We start from the raw sequence: 14,025 nt of genomic DNA, 5'->3' as shown, positions 1-14,025 counted from the left end.
ATTGCTTCAGACTAGACATATGTCCCAGTTGCTGTGGATGTTTTTGTTTTTTGGGTTCTTTTTTTTTTTTTGGAATTTTATTTATTTGTTTAAATTGTTTTTAAATGATAGATTTTTATCTCACTGTTTCTGTGGGTCATGTCTGGGCACTGACTAGTCAGGTCAGATGTTTCATCAGGTGGAAGTCAAGGTGTCAGCTGAGCTACCAACAAACCCAGCTGAAGCCCCTCTGCCAGGCTTCCTGGTTATTGGCAAGATCAACTGTGTCTATGGCCCAGTTTTGGCCAATGAAATCAAGTTAGTCTGCTGAGAGTTCCTGGAAGGGATCTTGAGCTGATCAAAGAGAATGCCAGAGGAGAAGACCCTTTCCCCCTGCCTTCTCTTCCTATGCATTGTCACACGAGGATGAGATGCTCGGAGCGGCTGCAGCCGTCTTGCAAACATGAGGAGAGACTTTGTAGAATTGTCAGAGATGGCAGAGGAAAAAGATGGAAATACTCTGGGATTTTGGTGGCATCACAGCTGAAAAAATAATTGTGAAATCACGTATCTAGACTTCTTATAAAGGTGGGCAATAGATGTTTATGCCATTTAAGTCACTATTCATTGGGGTTATTATTGGCAGCCACAAACATTCTCTGTTGACATTGAAAATCTAAGTGGTATAGCATTTAATTCCTCAATCGAAAGAAACACACGAGGCTAAGAACATCAGCTCCTTTATTATTATTATTTACTGTTATTTTTTCCTAAAGAACAGCACAATTCCAATAACAATGATACACATGTCCCACCCCTATATACAATAACCACTATTTTGCCTGCCAGGCTGTCTGGCCTATGCTTGGTTCCTGGTGGAGCTGCCTGGAGACAGCCCCCTCTGTAAAAATCCCTATGAGGACATAGGAGACACGAGAAAGGGGAGACTTTAGCCAGAGGATAAATCAAGGGGCTTCCAGAGTCCTCAGGGAGTATCATCTTGGGGACATGCTATAGATGCTTGGGTGGAGGGCAGAAGGCACTATTTGTTTTCATCTGACTCTTGGATAAATCCCATTTGGGGGTGTAAGACCTGTCTATCACCCTTTGTAGGTCAGGGCCGCAGGAACACAGTGAGGTGGGCTCATGGGTGCCATCAACCAACCAGGGGGCAGGCACAGATAATCAGGAGCCCAAAATGGAATCTGGGTCATGCGAGGTCCCCAGAGAAAAGCAACCCTTGCATTAGTTGCAAGGTAAGATACAGTGTGAAATGTTATGTCCCCTTTTATATGCTTTGCAACTGTTGAATGTACAACATTTTTACCAAGATAGAAAAGGTAAAGGAAGAAAAATTCCCAGCATTTTGGCCTAACGCAACCGAGCATGACTTGCCAATTGCGCCCTCTGGTGCAAAAACCTAGTACTACACTATCCAGGGACAGGCCAAATTACCCTGACCCCCAACATTTTAGTCACACTAAATCTATGAGTTCAGCTAAGCAATGTATAATGTACCCTGGAATCAGAGAAGCCCTGGGGGTTGGCGGGGGGAAGGATGAGCCAAGACGGAGGTCTCAAGTGCAGGTGACTTCATGGCTGTCCTGGGGAAGCTCGTTGTTGAAGCTGCTCTCTCCAAACGTCGAGTAAGGGGGCACCTGGGGAGCTTCAATGATCAGCAGGCCCTCTGGGGACAGTGAGGCAAATACTGTTGCAGGGTCTACCTCCATAGGAAGCCTAGGAGAAGCACAAGGTTCTATTCATTTATTATTTCCATACAGCCTGGGACATTCCATTTTATTCCTTCGAAAGAAAATATTTTTGATAAGAACTTAGGCTGTGGAGGTATCCAGTGCTGGGTTTGAATCCTGGCCTCGCCCCTTTCTAGCTGTGCGTGTGACCCTGGGCAGGTCACTCAACGACCCTGAGCTTGTTTCCTCTTCTGCAAAATGGAGGTCACAATATTAAACCTGTACGGTATTTGCAGCTTAAGAATCCTCTGCAGAGAATCCGAACATGCTTCACAAATGGTAAAACGCTGCTCTGGCAGTAAGTTACAGGGGAGCCGTGGCCCACGTGTTTGACCCTTGGTTGAGGTCTCTGCTTAGCACCCATAGCTGACCAGCTGCTGGCCGAAATGGCTGCCACTGCCATCCCGATAGAGCCTAAGTAAGGAGTGACTCCCAGCAGGTGACACACTTTCATTTGCTGCATGCACGACTGGTGGAATTAGTGGTGAAAGAGGCGAGTTGGCAGTTAAAGGGGGTCAGGTTGGCTCCCTGGCTAGGCTTCAGATGCCAACGTGCTTGATGAGGTTTAGAATAAGCTGATTGGGGGCATATCTGAAGTATTTTGCAGTAGGAGACAATTGTCTTGTTCCCAAAACACATTTAAGGATGTTACCTAATTAGAGCTTTACAAAGGGCCTAGAATGGTTAATAGGTAGGAATTAATATGCTGGTTGCATAGAACATTTAAAAGAGACTTGGGGAAATTAAATGTCAAGCTCAGTGAGGGAGTGAGCAAGTGCCAAAGATGGGGGGGTGTCTGGACCCAGCCGTGGCTCCAGTTCTGAAGCCGTTTTTAAGATTTTTGGATTGTTTGGGGCGAGCGCGTCTCTCTGGGACATAGTTTCTTCAACAAACTGTTGGAGTCGTGAGAACAGTTCTTTGGGATGCCATTATTAATAAAAAATAATGACAACAAGGACCTCTGAGCATTTTCTGAGTGCCAGGCACGTCCCCTGAATCAGCTCCGTCAGCTGTTGACAGCAATCCCCACAGGCGACCCTCTTCCTATCCCAAATTTATAGATGGGCCATCGAGGTCCGAGAGGTGACATGGTTTGCCCAAGGCCACACAGCGGATGCGCAGCAGACGGGAATGGAAGTGGAATCCCGGTCTCTGAATTCGGAGTAGCTGCTGTGATGCTCTGCTGCATCTCTGGCATCAGACTTTTGAGAAGAGGACCATGGCTGCGGGGAGGGGTGGGCGGTTCAGTCACCACAGGGCTCTCCCGGCCCAGGCCCAGGCGGGCTCTGCCTGTTGTAAAAGCAAAGCTACAGGTCCAGAGGAGAGAGCGCAGCAGTGAGGAAAGCCCGTTCCTGGTCATGGGCAGGGCCCTTCCTGGAGGGGCTGGGGAGTGATGTGCTGTGAACAGCAACCTGGAGCCCCATGGGCCGGATCTGCCCAGGAGAGGCCTGCCAAATCGGAGCCCCAGACATTCACAAGGGGCCTGCTGGGAAGGAGGGAAGAGATGAGGGGGCTTGGGAAGCTGCCAAGTGGAGCTGCTAGGCTGAAGCAGAGGCCGGGCCAAAAGTTTGGACCACCCCCTGGCTGCTGCGGATGGGCCAACTCTGTTTAACCACTTGCACGCCAACCCAATGGACGCCTGGTGCCACGTGGCCGGGTAGCCGTGGTCCCGAGCGTGGGCATCGCAGGAGGGCTGACCTGAGTTCTGGCCCTTTCTCATTGTGTGACCTTGAGCTAGTGATCTCGCTTCCCTGAACCTACTTCCTGCTGGGACAAGGGGGTCATAAAAGCATCTGCCTCTTAGGGGGAGCGAGAATCCTGTGCCTGGCACACAGGAAGTGCTCGAGGATGAGTGTTAGCACCCATGTTGCCATTGCAGCCGTGGGCCCTGCGGGCAGGCAGCTTGGCAGCTGTAAGTGTTTTAGTGCCAACAGCCATATGACTGAACCAGAGAATGTCAGAGCCCCCAAGAATCTTCTAATTTTCCAGGACAACGCTCTCATTTCACACATGGGGAAACTGAGGCCCTGAGGTGGGGATAGACTGGGTCAAGGTCTCTGACCAGGTTGACCTGGTTTGGTGCTTTTGATAAGGTTAGTTCCCACAGACTGAGCCCTGAGTCTCTCCCCCGTGTTAAATGCTTCACGCACATCCTCTCGTTCCCATCGCGGCCTGTCCCTGAGGAAGCTTAGGGACAGAAGTGCCGTTCAGTGGAGCCAGGGCTCCCAAACCAGGGGTAGGGTTAAAATATCAACAGCAGCAGCAAAATAGCAACAACAGGCAGCGGGACAGTGACCTGCCAGAATGAAGGTCATGGCACGGTGATGGAGGAGGGTCCTGGGGACTCTTGTAGTTGCTGGGATGTGGGGGGCTTTCAAGGGTCCTGGGACTGGGCCCGGCTGCCTGAGTGGCTGAGAAGGGCCCTTGGGGTGCCAGGGCAAAGGCTGGTCCAGTATTGTAACAACTAGCCCAGCTCAGCGGCGGGGCCCCAGCCGATGAGCAGCCCTGCCTCTAGCAGCTTTGGCATTTCTATCTGGTCAGCTAACCCCGCAAGCTGTTTTCCCGGGGGCCTCAGAGACGGCGAACCCAGGAACCCAGGAAAATGGCCATCTCTGTAAGATGATTAATCCGCCAACCTCTTTCCAGCTCAGCCCCTTGCACGGCCTTGTCCTGCCTGCGACTCCATCGGGAGACCTTATTTGAGCCTCCCTCCGCCTCCTTTTTCTCTTTCATTCCCCTCTTAGCAACGTTTGATCTTGGGGATGGCAGGCGAGCCAGTGAGCGCAGAGAAAGTTTGGCGATCGCCTTATCGGGAAGTGTCCAGGGCTTCTAAGAACCCAGAGGCGGTGGGTGGGCCTGACATTGGACAGAACCTCCCTGCACTGAACATTCTCGCAGCTAGATCTTCACACCCAGCCACGGGCAGAATCCCGACGCTGAGAGAAGCCTCGGAATTCACCTGATGCCATCTCTCTAGACCAGACATGGGCTAACTTTTTCAGGGCTGGGGGTGGAGTTAAGATTCAATCACAGCGACCATAACAGTAATAACCAGCTGCACTTGCAAGGAGCTCAGGTCCCAGGCACCTCCCTGCCCTCCCCACCCTCCCCCACCCTACACACACCCAGAAACCCACAGGCCACTTACTGGATTTTCTTGGTGAAGTTCTTGGACACGATGCCGCCTTCTTGCTGCTTCTCTTCGTGTTTGCCTGGAAGGGAGAGGAAGGCCACATGTCAGGATCTGGTCCCCCGGGCTCCCACTGTTGAGGACCCAGGCTGGCATCGAACCGGGCCCTGTCCCTGGCTCACTGCGTCACTTGGGGCTTGATCCAGAGGCTCCAGTTGTCGGAGCCTCCGCCCCCGCTGCCGCCCCCCCCCTCCGACCCCGCCTCCCAGGCTATAGAGCTGATCAACTAAGACACCAGACAGGACAGGAGGCCTAGGCTGCAGTTGGTAGACAATTACATGTTTGTCTGAGGAAATGACAGAAACTGGACTATGTTTCATTGTATCTGCTAAGCCTCCTACTTGATACCACTCACTCCCCTAACCAGCAAGCAGAACCCTGAGCCTCACCTCCCAGATTGGGCAGCAGGGAAGCAGGAGGCTAGTTTGCCACCCAGCTCGCTTCACCACTCACTGAGCCCTTTCCCAGCTCCCAGGATGTTTCTTTCTCCCTTGGGTGCAGATGTGGAAACTGAGGCCCAGTACGGGGTCCAAGGACACCAGCAGGGGCGCGGCAGCCCTGGGCTCGGGACCGGCTCTCTCAGAACCTAAGCCAGGGGCTGGAGTCTGATACCTCTCTGCCCGTCCCAGCTTCCAGCTGGCTCTCTGAGTCACAGCACGTGGACCAGGCACTGAGAGAGTCGCCTGGAAACCATGCTTCAGCTGCTGACAGAAACCGCCTGCCTCTCTGGAGGGGCCCCTCCTTAAGAAAGGACATTGGGCACCAGGGGTGTGAAGCTCCTCCTGCCCCACCCCCTTCAGGGTGCAGGGGAGCATTTATTTTATTTCATTTCTTTCCTGAGGAAGGAAAAAGATGAAATTACAAGGAGGCCTGGGCCGCAAATGGCTATCACATTGCAATTTATATAAGACATTCTAAGCCTCTTGGCCCTTCCCTATTCTTGTTTTTTTCAGAGGAGAGAGAGTCTCTAATTTCTCTTTGAACAAAGAATTAGTGCCCAGCGGGGCCATGCGCCGCAGCCTCATTCGTGGGCCGGCATTCCGGGGCCAGGGACCCTCGCTTACACAGGGGCGCCCTGCCGGGGGGCTCGGGGATCTGGACTGAGAATGACCCCGCGGGATCTAGCGTTTCTCCTCGGTCCAGGTTTCGAAAAGCTGGCAATTTATAGGTGATTATATTATTATTTGCCTTTTAATTATTTATTACTCTCCCTTTCTTACTTTTTCCCGATTACCAAATAGTGCATTGTATGTTAGGAAGTGTGGAAAATGAAGAGAAAATCAGTTAAAACCACCCATAATCCCATCGCCCTGAGAAAACCACTGACATTTTTATATACATCCCAGACTTCTTTCTATTCCTTAAAGGCGCATAAATGTTATATCGTATAGTTGCATAGCATACATTCTATCACATGAGATCACAGTATACACTGCACTTGAAGCCTGTTTTTATGTCTTGCTAACACATCGTTATAATTTTTCTGTATTATGGCAAATGTTCTTCAGCGTGGTTCTCCGTGGCGGCGCGGCAGTCACTGCGGGAATACGTACGGTCACGCAGCCAGTGCCCAGCCTTTGGGCACTGGGGCAGTTCCTGACGTTGGACAGAACCTCCCTGCACTGAACATTCTTGCAGCTAGATCTTCACACCCAGCCTGGTGACTTCTTTAGGATAAATTCCAAGTTCTAGAATGTCTGAGCTTTCACCTGTACTGCTAAATCCCCTCAGAAAGGGCAGCATCCATTTGTTTGTTCCACCGGCTGGGCAGAAAGGGGCACATTTATAGGAAATCGTTTTGAAACTGGAGCGTTGGGCTCACCAGAACATGCTATTCTGTGAATGTGCTGATGCTCTGAGAGTTTAGTCTGACCTGCCAAGTCGTGACCACCAACTGCCCAGCACACAGGCGGGTGGCCAGAGAGCACTGTCTGTCCGCTGGTACCCTCCCCAGAGCCCGGGCCTCCGGACGCCCGCTTCCCCTGGGGACGGGCCAGTGCCTCTGACTCAGTCCTTTTGCACAATTGGTATCCTAGAACAACAGAGGAGGAGGAGGAGGAGGAGAATAGCAAACTCATAAGCACACTTGGGTGTCAGCCGCTGTTCTAGGCAACTTACCTATATCACAATAACCTTGGAAAGCACGTGCTTTTGTTATTGCTAGTTTGTGGACAGGGAACAGAAGCTCAGAGAGGTTACCTCACATGCCCAAGGTCATACAGCTTGGGAGAGCTGAGGCCAAAGGTTGAAGGCAGGTGTGTGGGCTTCGGACCTGAGTCCCTGCTCTGGCATGTGCTGGCACCTCTCTGCTTCCCTCGGAGCCCCCATTCACTGTTCTCTAAAATGAGGGCAACGACAGCATCCTTCTCAGGTTACCCGTGAGGCGCGAGTGAGAGCGAGTCACAGGACTGCTTTGTGTGTCGTGTGAAGGTAAATGGCTGTGGTTCAGTTTGATGTTTGGGGGCAGGGCTGCTCCTCAGAAGCCAACCCCCCCCCGCCCCCCCCGCCCCCGTCCGCCAGGCGCTGGGGTTAAAGGAGCTGCTCTCTGGGTGGGGCCAGCCCCAAGGTTTCCCCAGGGAAGCCTGGAGAGGGGGTTAATCTGGCTGAAAGAAGGTGTTAGGAGTTGCATCTTGAAGCTTAATTTGCATGTTATTTGAATACCTATTAGGGGCAGTTGAAGGCTTGTGGGTGATTTTTAATCTCATTTTGCTGTCTTATTTTGCTGTTTACATTTTCTATGTGGAACTATTTGATTTTTATAAACAGAAAAAGTAATTATTGTGATTAAAAATGGGGAAAACGAAAGAGAGCAGTCCTCTGAAAGCCGGGGGAGCTGGAGGCCCCTGGCAGCCACCGGCCACTCTCTGAATGCCCCGCACTGGGCGCCAGCACCTCAGGGCCGTGCTGGCCCAGCTAAAGAAAGCAGGTGCTGGCACTGGGGCCAGCAGAGGCCCTGGGACTAAGGAGAGGGGGCTGGCAGAAGGTCTCAGGGGCTTTCCAGTCCCTTCCTTGGCCAGCGCCTGGCCCAGTGGCCCAAGAAGGGAACATTTCTTGGCTGGTGGCTGCAGGGCGGGGCGGGAGTGTGTGAGGCATGATGGAAATCTTCTAGTTCAGCATCCTCCAAACACTTCCCTGGAACCGGACACTCGTGCATGCTCAGGGGAGGCAAGGCAGCCTCTCAGAGATTCACAGACGACATTTAGCAAGCTCAAGGCTCTGAGAAGTCCCACCGCCAGGAGACCTGGTTTCAATTTTGTTTCACCTGGCATCTTCAAGAATGCTGGACCCCTTACACCGTCCATTTCTCAGAGGCCTAGTGACCCCTTAAAGCACGCTGTTTGGCGAATACTGGCCTAGTCCACCTGCTCCTGAGACCAACGGTAAAGCCGAGGTAGGAAGTGGTAGGCAGGATTTGCCGCAGGCCACACAGCCAGAAGCAGATCCAGCTGTGCTGACTGGGAGCTGTCTGTAGGCCTGGCTTTGAACCTCAGACATTGCTGTGGGGAAGCGGGTGATCTCAGGTGAGTTACACTCTCTGGGCCTCAGTTTCCTCATCTGTACAATGGGTATAACAAATATACCCATACTTCCTTAGAATTCCATGGGAGGAACTAGCGGGCCAACTATGTAAGTTCTTGGCGCAGTGCCCACACGGGTGTTTGGGGAAGAACAGGTCTGTTGTTGCGTCACACAGGGTCAGGGTCAGGGTCAGGGGTAGCTCTGACTTCTGACTTCCTGAGGAAGTTGCTCTTTAAATGGAGCCTCTGATGCCGATCAGATTCTTTAGACCTCTTTTATGAGAGTCTCTGTACGTACTCTCTGGGGATATGGAGTCTGTCATGCTGAGGTTGCTAAGTGAACGCATGTGAGAATTTTACAACCTAAAAAGGCTTTGTTCATTTAAGTTCCTCGGTGACCCCATTTTACAGATGTGGAAACTGAGGCTCCATAACTCATTCAGAGCTTCTGGATTAGTAAGGTTCTTAGCTGGGACCTCAGCTTGGAGCTGCCAGATCCCCCTTGTTAAGAAGCCCCTAGAAAGAAGGATGGAGAAGAAGCCCCCCAGGCTGGTAGAGGTCTTCTGGAAGGGCCGCAGGGCACAGGGTGCCCTCCAACCTGGGGTGGAAAACTCTGGGACCCTAACTGAAACATAGAGGGAGCGGTGACAACTGACACCCTGTTTACAGAGTGCCAGGCAGGCAGCATCATTAGCTCCATTTTACAGACATTTATTATGTATCGTCCGCATTTATTTAATCTTCCTCACAGCCTTACAGGATGGATATTATTATCCCCACTCTGCAGATGAAGAGCCTGTGGCTCAGGGTGGTGAAAAGACTTCCTTGCTTATATCCATCCAGAGAGTAAAGGGCGGAGCCAGGATTTGAACCCAGGTCTCCGAGACCATCTACCATTTGATGATTTGTTGGGGTTTCACTGTGTGGCCGGCATTTGAACCACAACATTAACTTCAATAGCAGTACCGACCTGTTGTGTTTCAGCATCCACACAGCGCACGCCTCACCTCATGTAACACAAGCGTCCTTATGCCGTGTAGCCCTTTGAACCCCGGTTTCTGGACTAGGCAACAAGCAGAGGGACGCTGAGATGTGTGCACATCCTGCTGGTTCGTGGTGGAGCCAGCGTAGAACCCTGGCCGCTCCCCTTCCTCTGCGGGTGGCCCCCGCCTGTCCCAAGCCCACCACATCCACTGGAACCTCTGAGGTTCCTAATTCCGACCTGCCAGGCTTTGAAACTGCCCCAAACACCACCCTGCCAGGGCTTGTCCCTGCCCAGCCTGCATCTGCAATGGCTTTTATTGATTTTTCCGGACGGCAGAGCCTGCCGGGGAACACACTGTTTAATGGAGCTTTAATTGGGAGGGAAGCAACAGAAAGCCTCTCCTTCCAGGGGCTGAGACTCCAGTCTCCTCTATCCCGCTGCTCAGAGCATTCCCACTCCCCAGCGGGGCCTGCAGGGACCAGGGCCTTGCGCCTGGAGGCTTGGGCAGGCCCAGCCTCTTCCTGCTGCTGACTCACAGCGTGACCTTGGGCAAATCCCGCCGGGGTCCCACTCTCAGCTGTGCAATGGGACTAGACACCCCTGCTTCTCAGAGTGGGGGTTACTGGCGAGAAGGAATATGAGTTTACACCCAGCCTTTCGTGCCTAGTAGGTGCTTAAATGACCAATTCCCAGACAGCCTGGATCTGACTCTCTGGTGGCCTTGAGAGAGTTACCTTAACCTCTCTGTGCCTCAGTTTCCTCATGTGTAAAAAGAGAGACCAGCAGGACCCACATGCCCTGGTCGTATTAACCGAGATGCTACAACGAGAGCCCTTAGTGTGGCGTCTAGTAGTCACTAAGCGCTCAGTCAGGGTCACCAACGTTAAAGTGGCTGTGAAGCCTCAGTTTTCTCACCTGGGACAAGGGGAGCATTTCTGGAAACCTCTCTGGTTATTAACAGTATCAACACCCAGCATCAAACACGCCCTCCTTGACTATGCTGTGTGGCTGGGGTGCCAGGAACCCCACTTCTTCTTGGTCTTTTCATCCCCTCTCTATCTGTTTCAGTTCCTCTTTGCATGACATTCTCTGTCGAAACACCCGGGGTGGCTTCCATTTCCCTGCCTGCTCTCTGGGTGACAGGGCCCTGGGGCCCGCAGCCCGGCCAGGCTGAGGCCCCTGGACGTCAGGAGCGGAGAGTTCTTCCCTGCAGATAACCTCTGCGGGCTGCATTCCTGAGCCCTGAAGTCACCTGTGTCCTGCTGTCACAGCTTCCCCTCTAAGGAAAAGTCCCCTAGGCTCTCCCCAGCGCTGGGGCTCACAGCCCCCACCCGCTTCTCCCTCCCTCCTCATCCCCACTCACCAGACACTTCAACGTATCTGTCCTTGGTCTTCACCATCAGCTCCTCCGGCTTGAAGCTGTGCACGTTGACACACACTTTCCAGGGCTCCCCGGGGAAGGGCGGGGGGCTCCTGCCGTCAGCAGGCACCCCGAACCTGGACGTGGTGGCCGGCACGCGGGGCACAGTGCCCGGCCTCAGGGAGCCCGGCCAGGCTGAGGAGAGTCGAGGCAGGGCCCAGTCGGGCCACCCGGCAGCCAGGTCGTCGGGGAAGGGGTCCATGCCAAAGCCATCGTCCAGCAGGCTGCGGGAGGAGAGGGGCGAGTCCCGGAAGGGGTCTCGGCGCAGGCGGCTCGGGTAGTGGCAGGAGAAGGGCATCTGGCCATCAGCCATGGCAGCTGCCGGGAGGGAGCGCACACGGAGGCTCGGAGAGAGGGGCCCACCTGCCTGCGCTCACACAGCAAGGTGACGTGGGCGGGCTAGCCTTCCACACTTCGAAACTCGCTGAACCGCCTACTGCCAAGGGCAGAGGTGCGCACCAGGCTGGGGTCCCAGCCCCCAAAGACACTGCAGCCACTGAAGGCGACCCCGGGCTGGTCCTGCAGGATCCCAGAGAGCCCCTGTCCACGCCGCCTCACCAGAGATCCGCCAGCCGCTGTCCTCCCGGGCCGTCTGGGCTGGCAGCCAGGGCCACCGAAGCCGAGAGTGGAGCCAGGCGCTTAATAACCCCCGGGACGTAGGCCTAGAAACTTCTCCCGGCTTCTGGGCTGGGAACCTTGTATATATTGCCGCTGGGGTTGGGGGCGGGTTTTGCAAGCGCCTCCTGTCACAGGAGTATTCGGAGGTGATGAACTGGCCCCGGAGAATCCGTGGTGGGGCCGGCTGGGCTCCCAGGGGGCTGGGAGGGGCCTGGGCGTCTAGCTCAGCCAGCCTCTCGGCCAGTCTCTCCGCCCCCAGCCCGCTCAGCCCCGCCCTGCGCTGCCTCCCCCGGAGCCCGCCCTCTCGAGCAGGACACTTCAGACCTGGCTATTAATAACCCTCTGCCTGGCTGAAGGCGCAGGTCACCCTCTGCAAATACTTTCCCCAGGGTGCGCTGCATCCTGCCTGCCCCTGGGGACCTATAGAGGGGCCGAGAGGCCCGGGAGCCCCGCAGATTGGAGGGCGATGGCCCCGGGCGGGCTCTCAGCACTTCCTTCAGTGTCGCCTGAGGGCGGGCGCGCTAGTCCCAGGCATCTCTCAGCGGACGGTTTTCCCACCTGTGAAGTGGGCCTGGCAGCAGCCGGCTCGCTGGGGGGCGCGGCTGCCCACTGTGTGCTCGCAGGTTGGAGCGTCCCCCCTTTCAGCCTGGAGTCCCCAGTTCCCCAGCGCCGCTGGGTGCCCGCTCGTGCTTCACACATTTTAACTCGCTTCCTCCTCCCCGACAGCCCTGTGACCAACGGGTGCTAACATCATCCCCCTTTACCGATGAGGAGACTGCCGTGGGGCGTGGTAACTAAGGGTGGCTTTTATCGTGACAGTGACTGAATCATGACACTGAGCCACAGGTGCGGTACCCACACGGGGTCAGCAAGGCTTCTTGCTTTTGGGTTCCAGCGTCTGATCTGTCCCCGACAGGTGGGCAATCCGAGGCCTGCTGTTCTCCCTCTGTGGGCTTCTGGGTCTCGGCCTCGCTTCCTCGAGGCGGGGTGGGGTGCGGTGGGGGGTGCTAAGGAATTCAGTGAGTCATTCCCTGAGAAATTGTTCCAATGATAATCAGTGCCCGCATGAGGCAGTTTGCTAAAAATAAGAATACGGAGGATAGCGACAGCCCCATCCTTTGCCGCCGCCTCCTGTGTATCTGCCGCTGCCGTGGGCAGCTGCGGGCACTGTGTCATTAGCTTTCCCAACAACACGCAGGTGTTCCCCCCACCCCCGTTTTGCAGCCGAGGAAACAGGCGCAGAGTTTGGCCCAAGCACCCAGTGATTGGGGCGGCGGGACCAGGGAGGAGTTGTGCGCGGTTCTGCATCTCTGACCCCTGCTGAGCTGAGTGCCCCAGACCCCCCACCCGCCTCGCCTTCCAGCCAAGGGAGGGAGACTGAGCCGCCCCCACCCCACCCCTCCACCACTACAGCCGAGTGACTGGGTCCCCACTTGACTGGGGTGAGATCATCAGGCCAGAAGCTTCAGGCTGACGTCACAGCTGGGCACAGAGGCCTCAGCGCTCTCTGTAGCTGCTGCTGGGGTGAGGCTGGCTGGGTGTGGAGCCAGGATGGGGAGGCGGGCTGCGTGACCCAGAGGGGAAAGCTGGCCTGCCCGGGGGCCGGGGTGCGGGCTCTGTGTGGGTGGGCCGGGGTGCGGGCGGCTGGGCCCCGATCGGGCTTGCCTGTGGATCTGAGGGAGTGGTGTGTGTATGCTGGGCTGTGTTTCTTTGTGGGGTCTTTAGGTGGGATTATTTGGCAAGACCACCTCCTCTTGGGGCCTCCGTTCCACAGCCCCACGGAGCCTGGGGTAGGAGTGGGGGGCGCCACCTCAGTGGCCTCACCTCCCTTCCGCTTTAGGGGACACTGGCAGCACCAAGCCCTGGGCAGGGGAGGCCGGGTGCGCAGCTAGAAATCAGACCTACGCATCGTTAGCGTTTACCTGGCACTTTCCACGTGCCAGCTTCTATTCTGAGCACTTTAAATATATGTGTATTAACTCATCTAATCCTCCCCACAAGGCTGCAGGGGAGGGGTTGTCATTATCCCCATTTCACAGATGAGGAAACGGAGGCACAGCAAGAGGACGAGACTTGCCCATGTATATGCCGTGTTTTGCCATGTATAACACACACTTTTTGCCCAAATTTTTGAGGGAAAAATAAGGATGGGCAGTATACATGGGTAGTACTAATTCCGTGTCTATACAAATGTTTATATAAAATGTGGGTGTGCATTATACATAGCGAAATACATAGTCTCTGTTAAGTGGCTGGGCTGGGATTTGAACCTAGGCATTTTGGCACTTGACCCCTCTGCTGTACCTCCTCCTATAATCATGGCCACACATTTACGACTGAGCATTGACTGCATGTCGGGTCCCGTGCTCAGCACGTCTATTTGCGACCTCACTGGATTCTCATGGTTCAGAGAGGTAACGCCACCTTCCCGGGGCCACGCAGCTGGCTGAGGCCTGGCACCTGAGCCCGTGGGACTGGGGAGCCCACAGTAGCAACCAGAATGGGACTAGATTGCCCAGGTCTGCCCTGCGACCCGCCCACACATCTGCTCTCCATGCCCCACT

General features: G+C 54.7%; 1 protein-coding gene across 1 annotated transcript; it reads right to left on the bottom strand.

The window, feature by feature from the left end:
* Positions 1-435: 435 nt before the first annotated feature.
* Positions 436-11,567, bottom strand: HSPB8 (heat shock protein family B (small) member 8). Its single transcript, XM_054594163.1, has 3 exons — positions 10,787-11,567; positions 4,879-4,942; positions 436-1,716 (listed from the first exon to the last, which is right to left on the bottom strand). Exons 1-3 carry the CDS (start codon positions 11,154-11,156, stop codon positions 1,557-1,559), a joined length of 594 nt encoding a protein of 197 aa, XP_054450138.1. The 5' UTR covers positions 11,157-11,567; the 3' UTR covers positions 436-1,556.
* Between the last annotated feature and the right edge of the window lie 2,458 nt (positions 11,568-14,025).

The sequence above is a fragment of the Pteronotus mesoamericanus genome, unplaced genomic scaffold, assembly GCF_021234165.1.
Source record: "Pteronotus mesoamericanus isolate MK-2021 breed Mesoamerican mustached bat unplaced genomic scaffold, CSHL_Meso_final scaffold_507, whole genome shotgun sequence".
Lineage (NCBI taxonomy): Eukaryota > Metazoa > Chordata > Mammalia > Chiroptera > Mormoopidae > Pteronotus > Pteronotus mesoamericanus.
The sequence above is the reverse complement of the archived record's forward strand: the minus strand, read 5'-3'. Positions and strand labels throughout refer to the sequence as shown.